A 19,014-nucleotide genomic window follows, 5' to 3' on the forward strand; every position below is an offset into this window, starting at 1 on the left:
AAGAACAAACTGGGTGGAGAGAGAAAAGGAGACAGGATTATTATGAATGTATACAACAAGTAAGAGTCATGAACACAGGAAGGAGTATGTATGGATAAAGGGCCTACTGTGTACCAGAAATTGCTATCTGAAACTTTTGACTTAAATTGTTTGCGTGAATTTTTAAAGTACAATGTATTGTTTCTGTTTAATAAATGAAAACATAATACATTTATTTATTTATTTATTTATTTATTTATTTATTTATTTATTTGTTACACACTGTCTGTTTGCTACAGGGTCTAATTCTTAGCACAGAAAGTCCTGAAACTCACTGTGTAGTGCAGGGTGGCCTCAAACTTGTAGTAATCTTCTTGCCTGGTACTTCATATGTTACTCAGTGGCCAACTGGTAGAATCAGGATTTGAACGCAGATTTTAAATGTTCAAGTCTTGACCCTGACCGTCTTCACGAGGCTTCGTGATTAGTTGTCCTTTGTGATACTTCCAAAGGAAACTCTGAACACCACTGTCCCACATCCTGTGATTCTCACCATCTGTCTCTTTCCTCCCATCAGCTGACACAGATCTAACGGCAGAGTAATTGCCTCTTATCTGAACTATTATAATCACTCTTGGCTACTCTCCTCAGCCTCAGTCATACACCAGAGATAATATCTCTTAAATCCAAATCTCCCTTCTCGCTGTTGCTCAGAATGAACCAGTGGCTCCCTAGCCTGCATCATGGGGCTTTATCAGAACTCTCCAACGTTGTTTATTATCTTCTACTATCTTCAACTGTCTATCTTCCTCCACATGGAACTCTTCCAATGTATCATCTCCTTCTGCTAAGTTCGTGCAACCATTTCTTCTACTGAGGATGTAAACTTTCCCATTCTAAATGTTCAGTGCTACCAAAATCAAGCTCCAAGATTCCTTCCCCAAGGATCACTAGACAACAACGATTATAGCTTCCTTACAAGTCCATGCTTTTACCTGGAACCAATCCACCTTTGCTCATCATCTTGTTGCAAGTTTGACTCCACCACCAGATGAAGCTCATCCAGCAAGAGCCATAAGACCTCGAGGTCCAACTCAATCTATGTGTAAAAGAGGTATGTATAAAATTTTGACTCTGGAGCCAGAAAGCGTCTGTTAGAATCAAGGTTCTACCACTTACCAGTTAAGAGCATGACAAGTCATGTTTTAGTGTTTCTTTTATCTATAAAATAGACCACTGCTAACCTTCAAAGAGCTGACCTAAGAACCTTAACACAGTGCTGGCAGGTAACAGTCAAGTTTGACAAATACTTAATGATGATAAGGGTAGGCAGGCACCTGCCATGGCTTTGTTTGTGGTTAACGCTAACTCCATCCTCTCACTGAGTGATCATTATTACTGATCCTTGGTGCTTGCTGAATTAGGCATCAACCAAGTGCCAGGCTATCTGGTTGTTATGAATTCTCAGACACATAACACATGATTCCTAAAGTCTCTCTACTATTGGTCAGTGGCAGATTCTCTGTGATTCTAAAAACAAGAACATATTCAAGGAACTCGTAAATAATAATCAGAAGGAGGCGTAAAACATCTCTTATTTTATTATATGTTATGGGGAAATAACCCCCAAACTGCCCACACTATGTTGAAAAAATATCAACGGTCTTGTTTCCCATTTTAAAATATTTCCATTTAAAGGACAATCTTGCTTGTGTTTGGTACTTTACGTGTTCCTTTGGTTATACTATGCCTGGGAACTCTCCATGAATCCTCGGCGTGAATATTTATTTCACAACAAAACTCACATATGAGCTAAGTAGTTCACACCTTCAATTCCAGCACCCAGGAGGTGGAAGCAGGAAGCTCCCACATTGTAGGGCAGCTACTCAGGAAGAGCAAGCACCATGTCAGCCTGAGCGTCAGTCGATCTCAGTAAGTCAGTCACAGACAGAAAAAAAAGTAAGACTCTCTAAAGCGAGCAGTAACAATCCCACTATTTTACGTAGATATGGAAATCTTGATACCCCTCCAAAAAATAAATATACAGTAAAAACAAAACCAACCAAACACACAAACAACAAAACCACATGAGATTGATCCTAGGGCAGTCTGTCACAATTATATGACCTTAGCCTCAGATGATTTAGAGTACTTGACTGTATGGATATAGGACAAGAAAGCAATCGTAGATTTTAGAGCCCTGATCCAATCCATTCTGACTTTGAGTAACATAGGATAGACCTTGGGGATGTGTGGGTCATGGATATCTGATTCCTAGACACTGCTATTCTGCACTTCAAATAGAAACACAGATTGGAGTTACCAGTATATGGAAGGGTCTGTCCTCAGGAGAAAAGAGAGCACATAAGAATGCGAAAATGTCAGAAGTCTGGATTTTGTCTCACCTCTGCCTCTCTACACATCATTAATGCGGATCCCCTGATAGTCCACTCACACTTTCACATTATAAGTCTGCTCAAAGTCTCCTCTTTCACAGTTATACATGGAGTAAAGTGAGGGAGAGACAGGGATCTGGGCAGTGCCTTTGCCCATAGCCAAGATGCAGGAAACTGAAAGAACTTAGAGGACCTGGCCTTTCACCTGGGTTCATTCCTGAGTCTGAGTCTGAGCAGGAGAACATGTTCCCACTGACCAGCTGGTAGTACTGGTGAGGAATGTGAAGTTTAAACAGACAGGACTCTTGGTACATATTCCTAAGATGACTGACCTAGGTGAGAATTGTGATCACACAGGGAAGACATCTGTTCCCATTCTGAGTTATCTCTATGCTTGTCCCCAAAGGTGATGCTAATGTAGAGAGTGATAGTAACAACCTCCTGGGAAATGCCATATGTCAAGAGTTAGGACTGCTATGTGTTAATCCTTCTTTTTCTACCTGCATCAGGTTTATCCGATTCTCCATCCAGCCCAGCCTAATCTCCACACTATAGTTAGAGTCACAACCTCAAAGCACAGGTTGAAATCCACTCAATAACACCTCAGAAGATTCTGACAGTTCTCTATATCCCACAGGAGAAAGTCCAGGTCATCTGCTTGTCAGTCATGGACTATCTTTGTAGCTGAGAGTTAGTTTCCACCCCCTTCCACCCTGCACAAGTTCACATGAGCAGTCTGTGCCCTGTCCTTCTGGAATTCTGGCTGGTGTCCCATTCCTGGATGAAATCCTGATGCAGTCTGAGGAAAGAAACAGGCTGCCTCAGAGTCCCCAGCAGGTTTTAGGAGCCTTGCTGTCTGTCGGCTGAAGAACAGCATTATTTTTCCTCTGTGAGTCTCTCTTGGCTTGGAATACGTGGCTGTGTTTGCTTCTGGCCTGAAGACAGCTCTTTCCCCTCTCTGGGGCCCCAAACGTGCATTTTGAAGAGGTCAATGTGACCTGATGTTGAAGAGAATTAAGTCACTAATCTGCCCCCACTCACCCTCATTTCCTCAACAATAAGATTGGGCACCATAGCCAAAGACAGTCCACACTCCTCCTGATTGGGGTGACACCAGAGGCCCTGGCCCCTGGTGACATCAGGTATGCTTGACCATTCTCAGCTGGCTCCTAATAATAAGCTGCTCCTGATCCATAGGCGAGGGTGTGGTATGAGAAAAGGCGAATGGCGAAAACTCACATAATGGTGGGAGAAGTAAAATCCTGAGATTGTTCAAGGCAGGCACTGAGAAAGAATAAGCAAAGAGAATGGGACAGAAGGAAGCTGCAGCCAAGGAGACAGCAAGTCATACAGAGGTCCGTGAAGAGATAAAAGTTGGACAGGCAGGATGAGTGGCATGGAGTGGGAGGTGGTACCCGTGACTAAGAGAAGGAAAATTAGAGTGAGGAAGAGGATAGACAGGAAGAAAAAGAAACAATAAAGGAATGGATAGAAGTGAAAACAAAAATGAAATTAAGAGTTAGAGAGCTTGGGAGGAAAAGAAGGAAAGAAAGAAAGAAAGCAAGGAAAGCAGCGAGGGAATGGGGAAATAATAAGGGATGGAGAGAAGAAAGAGGAGCACAAAGAAAAAACAGAAAATTGTGCAGTGTTAAGAGTCAGGAAAGAGCAGGGCAGGAGTTACATCCAGCCCTTTCTAGCTTCTTTGTCTGGTGTGCCCTAGATCTGCTTGCGGCAGCAGCCTCATCCCATGTTGGTTCAGACACTGCAGTGTGGGCAGCCAGGAGGACTTCCTCTCCGTTCCTTTCTCTAGGAGCTGGAAGTCTCTCAGATGTTGTCTGGGTCATGTCTGGGACTTGGCTCAGAAGCCAAGGGAAAGGAAGAGAACTTTAGCTGTACTCTGAATTCAAGTCTTCTATGTGGACTGCTGCTGGCCTCCCTGGCTGCCAGGGTCTTATATCTCTTCACATCTTCTAATCTCGGGAGATGTACAAGTCCTCAGTTTTGAAAATGTCTTTGGAGGTAGCCTCTTCAAGTCTCTACAAATGGATAAGCTGAAACATCCCAGTTGTAAATCACTTGGCCAAAGGCTCATAGCCACTTAGGACAAGAGACAGGGTGGCCCTTGGGTCTCTGGCCTCTCATCAACTGGGCAAGCACTTTTGAAAGCTAGCCCTAGAAGACTCCTGATGACTTTCATTCTGCTTCCAGTAAATTCTGTGCTAATTCTTGGCATGAGGAGAGAAAATGAAGAGGGTAAGGTAGGAATGTAAATAAAAAGAATGGTTAGGGTGTCATCTAATATATAATGATAGCAGGCCTGGCAGTGGCCTTAACTGCTTTTGCAATGGGCTTCCCAGTCTGTACCCAAGAAAGAATGGTATCCTGAGGGTGGTAGAAAGCCCAAACACTTTGCCCTAGGCTTTATGACCCCTGGAGTATTTGGAAAGGCATCTCTAGGCCAGTTGACTGAACTTCTTCACAGAAAAAATGGGAGTCTAGAGACTAGGGAACTCCTCATCACATGAAAGCTGGGGCTGTGACCAACTAAAATGCCATTGGGAATTTGTTCCATGGCAGAATAAGAATCACAGACACTCACAGTTTCCTGTTTGCATAGTGCTGTGAGGACTGGAGGGCATTGCAAATTTAGTAGCTCTGGAGTGGCTAGTGTAGTATTTAATGAGAAAAGAGAAAATTAGTTTTATATATTGTTCCCAATCCATACGCTCAAGGTTCTTCTTTATGTAAAGGGTTCTGTTTCAACTCCTTGACCTGTATCATCTTTGTTAGATTCTTGTCATTATCTGGTGAGGGTAGTGTTGAATTCAGGCACTGGACCTATGTTGGCCTAGTATATGTATTTAACTTCTCCACTTATACCCTTTGTGGCTGTGGTAAAGTTTTCAAGCTACTCTGTACCTTAGTTACTCTACCTTGATACAGAATTTTTTAAAGGGCTGTTTCAAATAAGATTTTTAAAAAAGAATTATGAGAAAAGAACAGACAGAGGGAGAGAATGTGTGGTGTGCATGTGTGTGTGAGAGAAAGAGGGGGGAGAGAGGGGAGAGAGGAGAGAGAGAGAGAGAGAGAGAGAGAGAGAGAGAGAGAGAGAGAGAGAGAGAGAGAGAGAGAGCTTGTAGGGATACGGTAACAGAACAATCACTTGGGTACATGATGAGAATTTCTTTTTTTTTATTTTATTTTTTATTTTTTTATTCAATATAATTTATTTACATTTCAAATGATCTCCCCTTTTCTAGCCCCCCCACTCCCCGAAAGTCCCATAAGCCCCCTTCTCTTACCCTGTCCTCCCACCCACCCCTTCCCACTTCCCCGTTCTGGTTTTGCTGAATACTGTTTCACTGAGTCTTTCCAGAACCAGGGGCCACTCCTCCTTTCTTCTTGTACCTCATTTGATGTGTGGATTATGTTTTGGGTATTCCAGTTTTCTAGGTTAATAACCACTTATTAGTGAGTGCATACCATGATTCATCTTTTGAGTCTGGGTTTCTTGACTGGTAATGGAGGAGAGGGTTGTAAGTAGTTGAAGAGAATTGGGTGCATGCTCAATTTTTGCACTGAATTAAAAACCTATCCAACATTTAACAAGCTTAAGATAAAAGCACACTAATCATTATGGCTCTAGAACATGAGCCACGTGATGTGAAGAAAGGATGTGATGGAACATGAGGAACCACCAACGAGAAAATTCAGGGGAAAATACAGTTCAAGTGGGCACTGGTGGTAAATGCCTCAAGGAAATAGGTGTTCCTGGTGGTGATGAGGGAAGGGCCAGAGTTGGGGGGTAAAACAACACGGTCTCTCACTGGAATGTGGTGACCATCAAGCTGCCTACAGAGACCATGGAAAGCATTGATTCTGAAGTAAAATACAGCATCATAAATAGTAGAAACAGTGACTATTGTTCTTATTCTTGCATTTTGTCAAGTACCAGTAATAAGGGAGGTAGTGTTTATGTCTTTTTCATGTATCAGTTCACTTATGAGGTAGGTCAAATCATCACCTTACATATGAAATATTGAGATGTTAAGAAACCTGTCCAGGGCATAAAGTGTTTAAATCAAAGTGTTGTTGCCCAGATAAAACCTATCTTTGTCTACTACAAAGGCATGATTGTGTGTGTGTGTGTGTGTGTGTGTGTGTGATATGTTAATAGGTATGTAGATTCACAAGCTCTCTTGTCTTTCCTATTGCTTCTCTTTGATAACCCGTCACATGTGTTTACAAACAAAGGACATATAAAACTGTTGTCTCACCTAATATGTAGGGTAATGTTTGGAAGAACAGTTTGTTTCTTCCTAGTTTACAGAGGAAGTTAATGTCTCCACTATATAGATGGGAAAAATGATACCTTAATTACTTTCTGAGATGCAAAGGCTGTGATAGAAGTCTTCTGGCATCCATGTCTATTATTCCTCCCATTGCAATCAGTGTTGACTGCTACCACAAAGCCCTCTTCTGGTTCCTCTACAACTCCACCCAATTGTGGGGGAATGAGCATGGCTCAATGTTGGAGCATTGGCAGCACCTGGGATATAGACTCAGCTCTAGTACTTCTTTGTCATGTGATTTGTACAAAAGCATTACCTTCTTAAACCCCAGTTTTGACAGTATTGATGTGGGAGATGATAAGAACACAACAACTATGTCAGGGCTATGCGGGAAATTATATGAGATTGTGTGTTTGCCTTGCATTGTACCTGGTACAATGACCTCTCTGTGTAAGAATATTATTACTGTTATCCAGAAAGTAAATATATAGTTCTGTGAGAATCAGAATTTTGCTTTGAATTCTGAATGTCTACCTAGTATCCAAGTATTAGTATCATTGAGTTTAACTTTCCTTTATACAGGCAGAACCTCATTTGTGGAGAAGGAGGAACTGGCCCAAGGTGGAACTGAGCAGTGAAGATGGCTGTCTGCCTTCTGACCTCAGAACTTCATTTTATGCAATTCTCTTCTTCCTCCGGGGCCTTGGTTTCTCTTCTACTGGTACAGCCCCACCCACCCCTACTAAGTCTTTCCCCTGAGACTGTTCCCACCATGGATGCTGGCACTTCATGCAGTACCCAGGCTTCTTTGGCATTCCTTTCATAGAGCAAAAGCCAGAGAGGTGAAGGTGGGCCTGAGGCAAGCTTCTGAATGTGTGGGAATGAGCCCCCCACCCCAGGAATCAAGCCTGGCTGCTTCTGGCATGTTCACTGAGGACCCCTTGGCAGCCAGCCATTATTTGAGGAGGCAAGGCAGCCAAAACAAGACGGAGGCTAATTACCTTGAGTAATAGGAAATTGGAAAGCAGTTATAAGAAGAGTGTCTAGGCCCCTAGCCAGGTAAGGACAAGGACCTTGGATGCCTAGCCTGGCTTCCACCATTGGTCAAAGAGGACACTCCTACTCAAGATCACCGTGGATTTCAACTACTCAAGGGATAAGAAGCTGATCCCACTGTTGGGCCTTCTGGAGATTCTCCTTTTTCTGCTCTTGTTTGTTTTCATTCAGAGCAAAGCAAATGAAACAAACAAGGAAATTCAATTTAAATGGGGCACGGTTGCTGATGTTTCTGGTTTGTTACAGGAGGGTGAGCTTAGGACAGAAAATCAGCCTTGACTTTCACTCCTTCAATTGGTCTTACCCTGAAGCACTGTGTAAAATTACATGGATGGAGGGGCTGCAAAAGCAATTTGCCTTCCTAGGTAGGATAGAAACGAAGTTTGGATGAGAGGGAGCAGAGGCAAAGATTTAAATGAGTAATAGAGCAGAGAGACGGATATACACTTGGATAAATAAAACCTCCAGAGAATAACAAATAGGAAGGAAAATGACAGACACAGACAGGCATCTATAGAGAAAATAACCAGAGAAAGTTTATAAGAAAATGAGATACTAATAAGGAAATACAGAGGCCCTGTATGGGGCAGAAAGGAAAGTGATGGAAGCAGATAAGCTCTGAAGGGCGGGAATCCTGGCACTGGGAAGGAAAATGGATCCCATAGCAAACCTAGAATATCCAGAACTCTCAAGCTGTAGGGTCTCTTATATATTTGGTTGTGAACCTAGCCTTTAACGGCTAAGCCATCTTTCCAGCCCACTGTAGGGACTCTTAAACACCTTTATCTTAAAGTTGCTGCAACTTCAGACCACGTAGAGTATATGGAGTTTCAGCAGAACGGAAGTGTAGGGATCTGGGAGTGAACCCAGACTCATTCGTAGGCACAGTGATTATCTTCTCTACTGTCAGTTGAATCTTTCTAGGAACTTGGATGGAAGGGTGATTGGCTTGACTGTGCTAGAAATGTACACCTAGCTTTCTAAGCCCTTCCTCCTCTGAATCTGTCCCTTCCTCTTCTCTCACTTCCCAAGAGGACTCTTTACAAAGTTGGTCAGATCCAGTCTTGCTCAACTCCTCTGAAGTTCTCCTTGGAAGAAGAAGAAGAAGAAGAAGAAGAAGAAGAAGAAGAAGAAGAAGAAGAAGAAGAAGAAGAAGAAGGAGGAGGAGGAGGAGGAGGAGGAGGAGGAGGAGGAGGAGGAGGAGGAGGAGGAGGAGGAGGAGGAGGAGGAGGAGGAGGAGGAGGGAGGAGGAGGAGGAGGAGGAGGAGGAGGAGGATAAGGAGGAGGAGGAGGAGGAGGAGGAGGAGGAAGGAGGATAAGGAGGAGGAGGAGGAGGAAGGAGAGGAGGAGAAAGAGGAGGGAGAGGAGGAAGAGGAGGGAGAGGAGGAAGAGGAGGGAGAGGAGGGAGAGGAGGAATCTGATAATGAGGGATTAAGATGGAAGACTGTTAACCCTTCCTGCTGGTCTTCTACGATCAGGCAATCTGGCAAACTCTGTGCATTTAGTATTTTGTATTCTTATTAATAAAGTTCTCTGTTCTTAAAACTTGTCAGGCAAGAGAGACTCTACCAACACTTTTTTTTTCCAAGAGGAAGAATTTTTCACTTACAATAGTGAAAGATCACATGTCTGGGACCAATTTCTGAGCACACAGGGGCGGAATCAGGATTCACACCCAAGCTAGCCTGTCTCTAAAGCCTGTGTTCTTTACGATGCCACATGCAGTGTTTTTGGCTCAGAAGGAAGAAAACAAATTTTGCTGATGAATGAGCAAGCAGAAAATGTGAAACCCCAAGAACAGACATGGGAGCTATTTTAAAACTCAAGACCAAGTTGGTCAGACTTCACGGGAAGACAGCCGCCAGTGGGATGGGAGACTGTTCCAAACAACACCCTAGCTCCCTGTCAGAGCAGCCCAGATCGAGGGCCATTAATGAAATCTATTTCAAAAGGAAATAAATAAAACAAAGGCAGTCCAGAGATAAGGAAGGCAAAGTCATGACAAGCACATATCCACAGCAGAGGAAAGAAGGTGACCCTACCTCAAGAGTCAGAAAGCAGAGATGGTGCCAGGGAATTGGATAAAGAAGAAATGAAGGAAAGTCTTTTATCGTTTAAAAGATAGTAGCCAATTCATCAACTTTTGGCATTAATTGATTTGGGGCATTTATAAACACATCTCATTGCTTTTTACATAACAGGATTGTAGACATTAGCTAAGTTAACATCAAGTTTCTACACTACCACCTGTAGGGCTACTTCTTCTGACTTTTTGGATAAGAACCTACCAGGTAAGGTTTTGATCTGTTTCCTATACTCACTCATCTGACCCATCAATCTGATGATAGATGAGAAGCAGGGGAAATTCACGACTGCCATAACCCAGTAGCAACAGCAACAGAAATAACAGTTAATTGTTGCATACTAACTAGGGGCTCACACCAAGCAGCCTAGAATGAGAGCTAGACACATGAATGGGTGGATACATAGAAAGTAAGGGAATGGGAAGACTTGGGGTGCCATGCACATTCTCATAGAGAAGAATCTAGAGACTCAGAATAAATGCCAATAAAGAAAAGGGCATAGATTTGAACCAAGATCTATCTGCTTCTTGTGTATACGCTTAAGGAACAGCATAAGAATCAGAAGTCAGCCATCAGGTAATGTTCTAAAAATTCCACTTTCTCATTCGCATCACAGATTTTAGTGTCAGAGAAGATCTGACAGCATTCCTTTATCTGTGTGCTTGCTATATTGCACAAATGCAGTAACTGGCATTCAGACATTCAGCACTCGCTGATTCTGAAGCTGTAGAGTTAAGTTCTCAAAATACAGATTCTAGTGCTAGTATTCACCTTTAAGACTATGGCCATTCTTTAATGCCTTTTGTACATCATACTTCTCCGGATAGCTTGCCCAGATATATCTGATTGAAGATAAAGTTTGAATTGTAACAACTCTGATATTGTACAGTCAGGGTTATAAGATCCAGTTCTCCACTCACAGTGATATTCTTGAGTTTGTTCTATTGATGTATTTATACAGCAACTTATTTAAGTGTATACAATTAAATATACCCGAATCATAAATATATAGTCTTTCTTATCACTGTTGGGTTGTACATCATCTGAGGATAAGCCCCTTTGTATCAGACATATGCATATCTGAGATCTTAGTGAAGTATGAAGACTTAAAAATAATCCTTACAAAAAGTGGGAGTGAAAAGAGAACTCAATGTATGAGTATATAAAATAGATGGATGAATTATATGTATAGATAAGTAGAAGAAGAGACAGAAGAGATAAATGGAGGACAGGTTAATGGTTGAGCAGATAAATTAAATGATGCAAATAAAAGAATTATTTGAGTAACTGTTGAAAAGCTTAGCACCTACCAATTATAGCTTTCTAGAGGAATAAAAGAAGGTGACCTATGATTTCATCATTAACAATATGATAAGCTGGTCTCTAGAACTCCTTATTGTTATTTATGATGCCTGCTTCCAGATGTGGCCATACTCATGAGGTTGGAAACAAATTTATATAGAAAATAAAAATATAAAAAAATAAAAATATAATATACAGAAAAAAAGCCTCCTGTTTTCTCTTATATTACCAAATGAAGGTGAGAGTGACTTTTAGATGTTTGGCTACAATTAGTCCAGTAAGTTCTAATATATATTCCATACTTATGTCTGTATACATGTATATAGTTACATATACTCAGACATAATCATAACATTAATCATACACACACATCAAAGAAGATGCTATGTGAGCTGTAAATATCAGTATAACTTAATATGTACATATACACACATATACACATCTCAGAGACATTATGAAAAAGAAACATTGGGCTTCTCTGAAAAGACTGACTCATGTTATCCCTCCCAGCGTAAGCCATCTTCATTGCTTCATCCTCCCCATGAGCCCACCACCTCTTACTTGTAAAGACCATCTGGCTCCAGGCACTTGAAGATCACCGAGTAGACACTGACTTCAGGAACCTCTCCATGGCTTCGACCAGCTGCTACACAAGATGTGCCCAGGCCAGAGAGTAAGTCATCAGCAAAACTCAGGAATTCTCCTGAAAGGAAATAAACAAAGACAAAAACAAAAACAAAAAGAGACCAAATGAGCTCTCTAGCACAAGCTGTGGCAAAAAGAAATTACCAGGGGAAAAGGCAGATCTGAAAATGTTGCAAATTATTATCTTTATTGTCTATTTGCTATACAACTGATTATTTTGGAAAGATGGGTTCTTGCTGTGTAGCCAAGCCTGACTTTGCAATTCTTATTCTCTTCTTCAGTCTACCCATTTTCAGGGATTATAGTTGTGAGCCACCATGACAGGAACATGATGAGTGTTCAAATTTATGCCTGAATTTTGGTACCTGTGAAAAAAGAATACTAATACTGAACTTTGTCAAATATAGCAAAGCTAAAAGGAGGTACATTTTTCTATAATAAAATGTGTGTAAGGGCAAAGGAAGTATTTCCTCTTTGGGTGTAGAGTAGCTGTTGTTCCTGTCACTGCCATTTTCTTCTGACTCCATGACCAAAGATTTTCTTTCTTAGACCAGCAGGTTTTTCCTTGTATATCAAAGGAGTTAGACTTAGAAAAAAAAGAGGCTTCATATCACATGGCCCTTCTTATGAGCTCATGTGAGATTCATTGAATGTTATTTGGAGGTGGATAAAGATAAATTAGGGAAGAAGACTTCTGACTAATTAGTAATGAAAGTCACAGGCACAGAAGTTGACAATAGAAGATATGCTAAGTACTTATGAGTCCTTGATCTCTGTACCTGCTAAAAGCTATCTGAGCCATTGGACTTACGGAAACATTTGAAGTTAACCAGAAAGAGAACTCTACAAGGGAGACTAAGAAGTAAAGCGGGAAAGTAATTGAACTTTTAGAATCTAATAATTTAATATTAGCTCAGACAGGAGTTTATTGATTAATTTGAATAGAGAAACCCACATTTCTGCACTTTAGTTTTCTTCTATGTAAGGTGAAAGTACTCTAATAATTCTTGAAAAGTAACATAGATAAACATGTAAAGACAATAGCATACTATTTAAAAACACATATTTAGAGAATACTATATATTCAGTAATATAGAAATGCCTTTCGACTGTAGCTCAATGATATAAAGGGATACTCCATAAATATTAAAAAAAAAACTTCTTATAAGATAGGAAGGTAAATGAAAGAACATTTCTGAGATATTTAAGATAAAAAATAAAAATAGGACTCACAATTGTAGAATATCATTTTTGTGAAAATTTCACACATGATTTCAAAACAGGAGAAAGAAAAATATAGCAAATACTTCTAGTGATTTTGAAGTAAGATAGTGAACAGTCTTCTACCTTATTTTAACTTATTCTTTGTTTAAAAGTTGTCTTCAATAAAAAATATGCAGTCATTTATAAAAGAAAACTCAATCAAATCCAGAAAATAGATAGCCTAAAACCTCTTCATTGCTTTTGAATTACAATTTTGGTAATTTAAAAGCAAAACAAGAGTATGAGGAAGTATTTTACACCACACAGTATGAAGTGTTACAAGTCCTACAGCTTAGTGCTTCCTTATTTATATTTACATAAAAGAGTTAGTTACCCTAAAGAGGTAATAATGTTTCTCCCAGAAGATAGAGTTGGCCAAATGAAAAGATGCAGGACACCACCCCTCAAGTTGTTGGTCATGCGAAACCCATAAATTCCCCAAACAATACAGGATATTACTGAGGCTCTTGACTGCCTACCAGAACTTTTTGATAAGATCCTATTATTGAAAACATGATGCATGATGGTCATAAGCCACAAAGAAATAAAATTAGTAACTGACCATGAAACATCCTCTCTGTTGGCTAGCTTTCATGATCCCAGAAGTTTTCATACAGGCTGATTGATAGAAAAAGTTGACCACAGCATTACCAAGCTATGAATCCTGTGAACTATAATAACAGTTACAGAAAAATGTATGTCCATTGATGTAATAGTAGTACAATTATTATTGGAGTAACCAGCTACTTTCTGAGTGAATTTAATGTCTAATTTACAGAATATATGCCTGGTACTGAAAAATGGCCATGAATCAAAGTTTGAGGAGATCAAATGTGATAGACATGCTATTATTACTTTACTAAATGTACACATTATTAAAATGCCCTCTAGATTCTTAATTCTATACTAAAAAACTAAAACAGCTTTAGAATCTTAATGGAGAAGGTTCTTTGTGCAGTGTATGGTGGGTAATGTACAAATTTACAATGGTTACTTAGACTATCAATTGAGTACTCAGCCACAAATGCATAATCTACATTATAGCCCTCCTCTTCAAGGCTCAGAGACCATCATGAAAGTGGAGGCAGAAAAATATAAGGGCCAGAAGTCAGGAATAATTATAGAAAAATAGTGTCTTTTAGAATTGGCAGGACTACTGCCCTTATGAATTCACAGTAGCTTGTGGTTGACTGCACAGTACATACAAAAGATCAAACCACTCAGAATTTCAGCTATGGTAGAGATTGACTTGGGAGCCCTAACTAAGGAGCAATTGAGTTGATGTCTCCTGGGGAAGGGAGTCAGTTTTCTTTAAGAGTGTGACCTGTAGCAGGTCATCCATGTACCAGTGGATAGTTCTATATCCCTGAGTATATGAATAGTGCAAGTTGGACTATGTGGGTCAGAAGTTGAGAGTGGGTGGAAGGAGTATATCGGGTGGGTTTTTGAATAATTAGGGGAAGAAGCAGAATAAATATGATCAAAATGTACTGTATGTATGTATGTATGCATGCATCCATTATGTATGTATGTATGTATTTATGTATGTATGTATGTATGTATTTAATATTTCAAAATTACTAAAATTATTTTTAACTGTGCATCTCATCTGTGACGCCTATGAACTACAACAAAGACCAGCACAAAATCCCTAAGGGTACAGTAGTGGTATACCATGCATAACCTTAGCAGTAACCAACAACTCTGTAACTAGCATTAAGGTCCACTCACCAGGAAGGAAATGAAATGGAACTAGAAGTCTAGTGTATAATCCAGGGCTGATTTTTCATGGATCTTAGAGGAGAACTTCTTTACTGTGCCAGCATAATCCCTGACTAGACACTAAATATCTGTCCTTATATACACAGTTAAGTATAGTTCTCATCTCCCATCAAAAAAAGTTTTTTTTTAAAAGAAAACCACCACCAATAAAAATACAGAGTGAGGGTCCAATCCCTGTTACTATGGCCCAGGGGAAATTGAGGAAGAGGCAGCAGATAGATTGTAAGAAACAAGAGAATCCAGGAGTTTCCTATTAGACTATTTCATATTACTATTTGAAGCTACATCTCACATAAAATGACTGCCCAACATCACTTAGAAAATAAAGAGTCTAGGAAAAAAAAAGGTGTTGAGAAGCAGAGGCATGCTGACCAAGAAGAGCTACGTGGAGCCCTTATCTAGTGTAGCCTTAGATACTTCACGATACCACTGTAGACCTGTGACCTGGTAGCCGAGTCATAAGCCACCAAACCTTTCAGTTCGAAGTGGTATCAAAGCAGAATGCTGTATGAGACCACACATTAGAAAGAGAAGAGAGAACTGAATAGACTGAGGGCATTGTTTAACTTGGTCTCAGAATTGCAGATTTGGCTGTTTGTACTTGTTTTCCTACAGCATGCTTCCATGTCTGTCTGCTTTTCAATTTATTTCTAGATAGCCATTGAAGAAATTGGCTCTTCATGAGGGAACTCAGTATGCTTGTAACTAATATTAATTGGCTGTCTGGAAGCTAAAAGATGGCTGGCATTCCTTTTCAAACAAGACACAGCTTTGCAGATATTTCTATGAATCTCAGAATCATTTGGGTTATGGATTAAAGCCTCAAGCATGTTGGGTCATTCAGCACAGTTCTAACTTCTATCTAGCTCCAAAAATTATAAATATAGTTCAAGTGAAAAACTCAGATGACCTGGAGTATAGCAACTCATAAGGAGAGTACTATAGAAATGCATCGTATCCAGCTGCCATTGAGATTATATATGCAAATAGCGACTGAATTAATTTGGAGAGGAACGGATGCTTAGTATATACTTCACATTTCTGGTTAATCCGTAAGGCAACTAACAAGTTAAATACTATCACTCCATAGTAAAGTATCTGTTAAAGTTACAAAAGGGGTGGGGGTGTCTAAGACTTGAACTTTGAATCTTCCAGTAGGGAAGCATCTTTTATACTATGCTGCCTCCTAGAGAGGACTGTAGTGGGATAGTGTTGGAAAGCTGGTTTTCTCCGAGCTATTCATTTTACAATTGAGTTCATGCCACCCTCTTAGTGCTATGGGCTCCTGGAATGCAACAATAAAAGAAATGGTCCCTGACCTTATGCAGCTTGTAATCTGACAACAGGAAGGGTTGTTAAATACAAGACCAGACCCATAAAGTAATCTGTAAGATTGCTTTGCTTGGCTCTGTACTTTACACCTCAGTATAACAAATGTGGAGACAGGTGAGGGAATGTCCCTTCAGTGAACCTAAGAAAGACTTCTGGTCACTTCTCTATGTACAAATTCAGATCAGAAGAAGCCCTTCGTGTATATTGCGGTTCTGCCACATACCATACTCTGAATCGGGCAGTATCACAATCTACTAAGTACTAACATAACTTAGTATGTAAGAGCGCAGGCTCTGAATTTATTCTACAGAGGACTTGAACCATTCATTGTCCACCCCCACGCACTGCCTGCTTTTGATAGCATCCTTCCATCTGTGCATTCATTTCTTTTTTAATCTGGAGAAATATAATGGTAGAAATTGTAATAAAATATTGCAAATATGTAAAATGTCACATATAAATTACTCAATAAAATGGGAAGAGCTCAAAAATAGCCATTATTGGTGATTTTATTTATAGTTGCCACCACAACTGTGTAGACAGGAGGATTTTTAGAAATTATTTCGACCATGTTCTCTATGCACTCATGGTGACTGGAGAAAAGATGTTGCCCTCACTCTAAGCACATTGAGGTAGAGTGGCAACTTCACTTTGTTAACATATAACACAACTTTTCTCAGGAACCCTAATACACAGAACCTAAGAGATTTTCAAGTTGTCACTGAGTGCTTTCCTCTTAAATTTCTGACTTCTTCATCTGATATGAACACTGTACACACATTTCCTGGGGATTTTCTATGTTTGGGCTCTGGGTCAGGTGCAAAAGTCTATCCTGCCATTATCCTCACCTGCAATTTCTGAGAAAGATAAAAAGTCCACAACAGACAGAAGAGTTTAAAATGGTCTCTGGACTAATAGATTCTTACAGTGCTTTGCAAATTACAATTGATTGAATCCAGGGTGAGTGCTGAACACCTGGGGAGCACCTATATATAGCTTTCAATCATGCTGACAACCCATGTATTATTTAGTTTGTTATTTGATATTTATTTCAATCTATGTGCATGTGTGTGTTTGGGTTTATGTACATGAGTGCATCCATCTACTGAAGTCAGGGGCATTGGATCTCCCTGGAGATAGTTTCAGGTGGTTGGGAGCAATCCTCATATAAGCACTGTCCTCCCAAGAGCAAAAGAGGCATCTGTGCACGTAATCATAGAGCCATCTCTTCAGGCTTATTTAGTTTTACTTTAAAAATATGAACCTGCTTATACAAACTTGGCTTAAAGGGCTTCTTTCCACTTTGTAAAATGAAAAATGAAATTTGTGTGTGTGTGTGTGTGTGTGTGTGTGTGCTATTGTTGTATCCCACACATGTAAGACCAAGAACAATTTAATTTTGTTGAATCATTCTTTTTTAATGTTATATTTTTAATTTATTATTATTATTGTTATTATTATTAATCATTCCACTTGTTTACATCTCAAATGATATCCCACTTCCCAGTTACCCCCTCTACCAAACCCCCATCCTGTGCTACCACACTTACGGGGCTACCTGTCTTCCACCATCCCCTCCATCCTACCTCTGCCCTCTTCTCTCCCTTTTGCGTGTATGAAAGTACTCCCCTACCCACCCACACTCTCCTGCTCCACCGCTCCAGCATCCCCCTACTCTGGGGTATCAAACCTGCCCCCCCCCCAAGAGCCTCCCTTCTATTGCTGTCCAATAAGGCCATCCTCTTCTACATATATGTCCGGATCAATGCATATGTGAATACTTGGAGCTAACCATCAGACTGAACTCAGGGAACCTGGAGGGGAGCTGGCAGAAGGACTTGAGGAGCAGAGGATTACAACCCCATTGGAAGAACAACACAGGCTGGCCTGACCACCCAGTTCTCCCAGAGACTAAACCACAACCAAGGAGTGTACCTAGAGGACTCATTCTTTATTCTACCTTTTTTTATTAGATTTTTTTAAATTTACATTTCAAATGTTATCCCCTTTCCTAATTTCCCCTTCAAAAACCACCCTAACACATCTGCCCTCCCCCTGCTCACCAATCCACCTACTCCTGCTTCCCTGTCCTGCCATTCCACTACATTGGGGCATCTAGTTTTCACAGGACCAAGGGCCTCTCCTTCCTTTGATGTCCAACAAGGCCATCCTCTGCTACATATGTAATTGGAGCCATGGGTCCCTTCATGTGTACTCTTTGGTTGGTGGTTTAATCCCGGGGAGCTCTGGGTACTGATTGGTTTATATTGTTGTTCCTCCTATGGGGCTGACAGCTCCTTCAGCTCCTTGGCTTCCAGGCATACACTCAGATCACAGTTACTCCGGATACTCATGCTGCTTGAAGCATTTGAAGCTTACTCAGAGGTCAGAAACAAATGCAGCTCTTTTGCATCTGAGCCTCAAGCACCTCTTGCTTGCCCACCCTACCTGGCTTCCCCTTCCTGGCATGATGCCAGGTCTCTTGGTCGAGACCTGCGAGATCGCAGTCCGCTGCCACTGTCTCGATGCCACACCCTACCCTGTTTAAATCTTAACATTCTTTGTTGTTTTGTTTTGTTTTATTTCTCTTTTCTTGAAAACAGATAGGGAGTTAGGAGTTGTTGTAGAGGAATGTGCCTGTTCCCCATTATAGCTCTTTAGGGGCTGCAACCCGAGTTGGCTAGAGCCAGACCCCCACACATTTCCTTATCCACTCACTCTCCTTATGTTCCACAGAAAAGGTTAACAGCCATTCTGCTGCAGCTTCAGCATGATTTTCTTAAAGGCCTCACCCCTGCCTCAATCTCCTCCCTTCCTCTCCTTTCAGCACCCTACTACCCCTTCTGCTTGTTTTTCCCTCCTGCTTCCCCACCTACCCCCACC

General features: G+C 40.7%; 1 protein-coding gene across 3 annotated transcripts in view; it reads right to left on the minus strand.

Moving 5' to 3' along the window:
• Astn2 (astrotactin 2) overlaps nucleotides 1-19,014 on the minus strand; it is a 989,271-nt gene that overhangs the window by 39,881 nt on the left and 930,376 nt on the right. For all 3 annotated transcript variants that reach the window (XM_052176645.1, XM_052176644.1, XM_052176643.1), the window contains one exon: nucleotides 11,671-11,812. In XM_052176645.1, the coding sequence (XP_052032605.1) occupies nucleotides 11,671-11,812 (142 nt within the window). The remainder of the gene's footprint in view (nucleotides 1-11,670; nucleotides 11,813-19,014) is intronic.

This window comes from Apodemus sylvaticus, chromosome 3 (genome assembly GCF_947179515.1).
Source record: "Apodemus sylvaticus chromosome 3, mApoSyl1.1, whole genome shotgun sequence".
Taxonomy (NCBI): Eukaryota; Metazoa; Chordata; class Mammalia; order Rodentia; family Muridae; genus Apodemus; species Apodemus sylvaticus.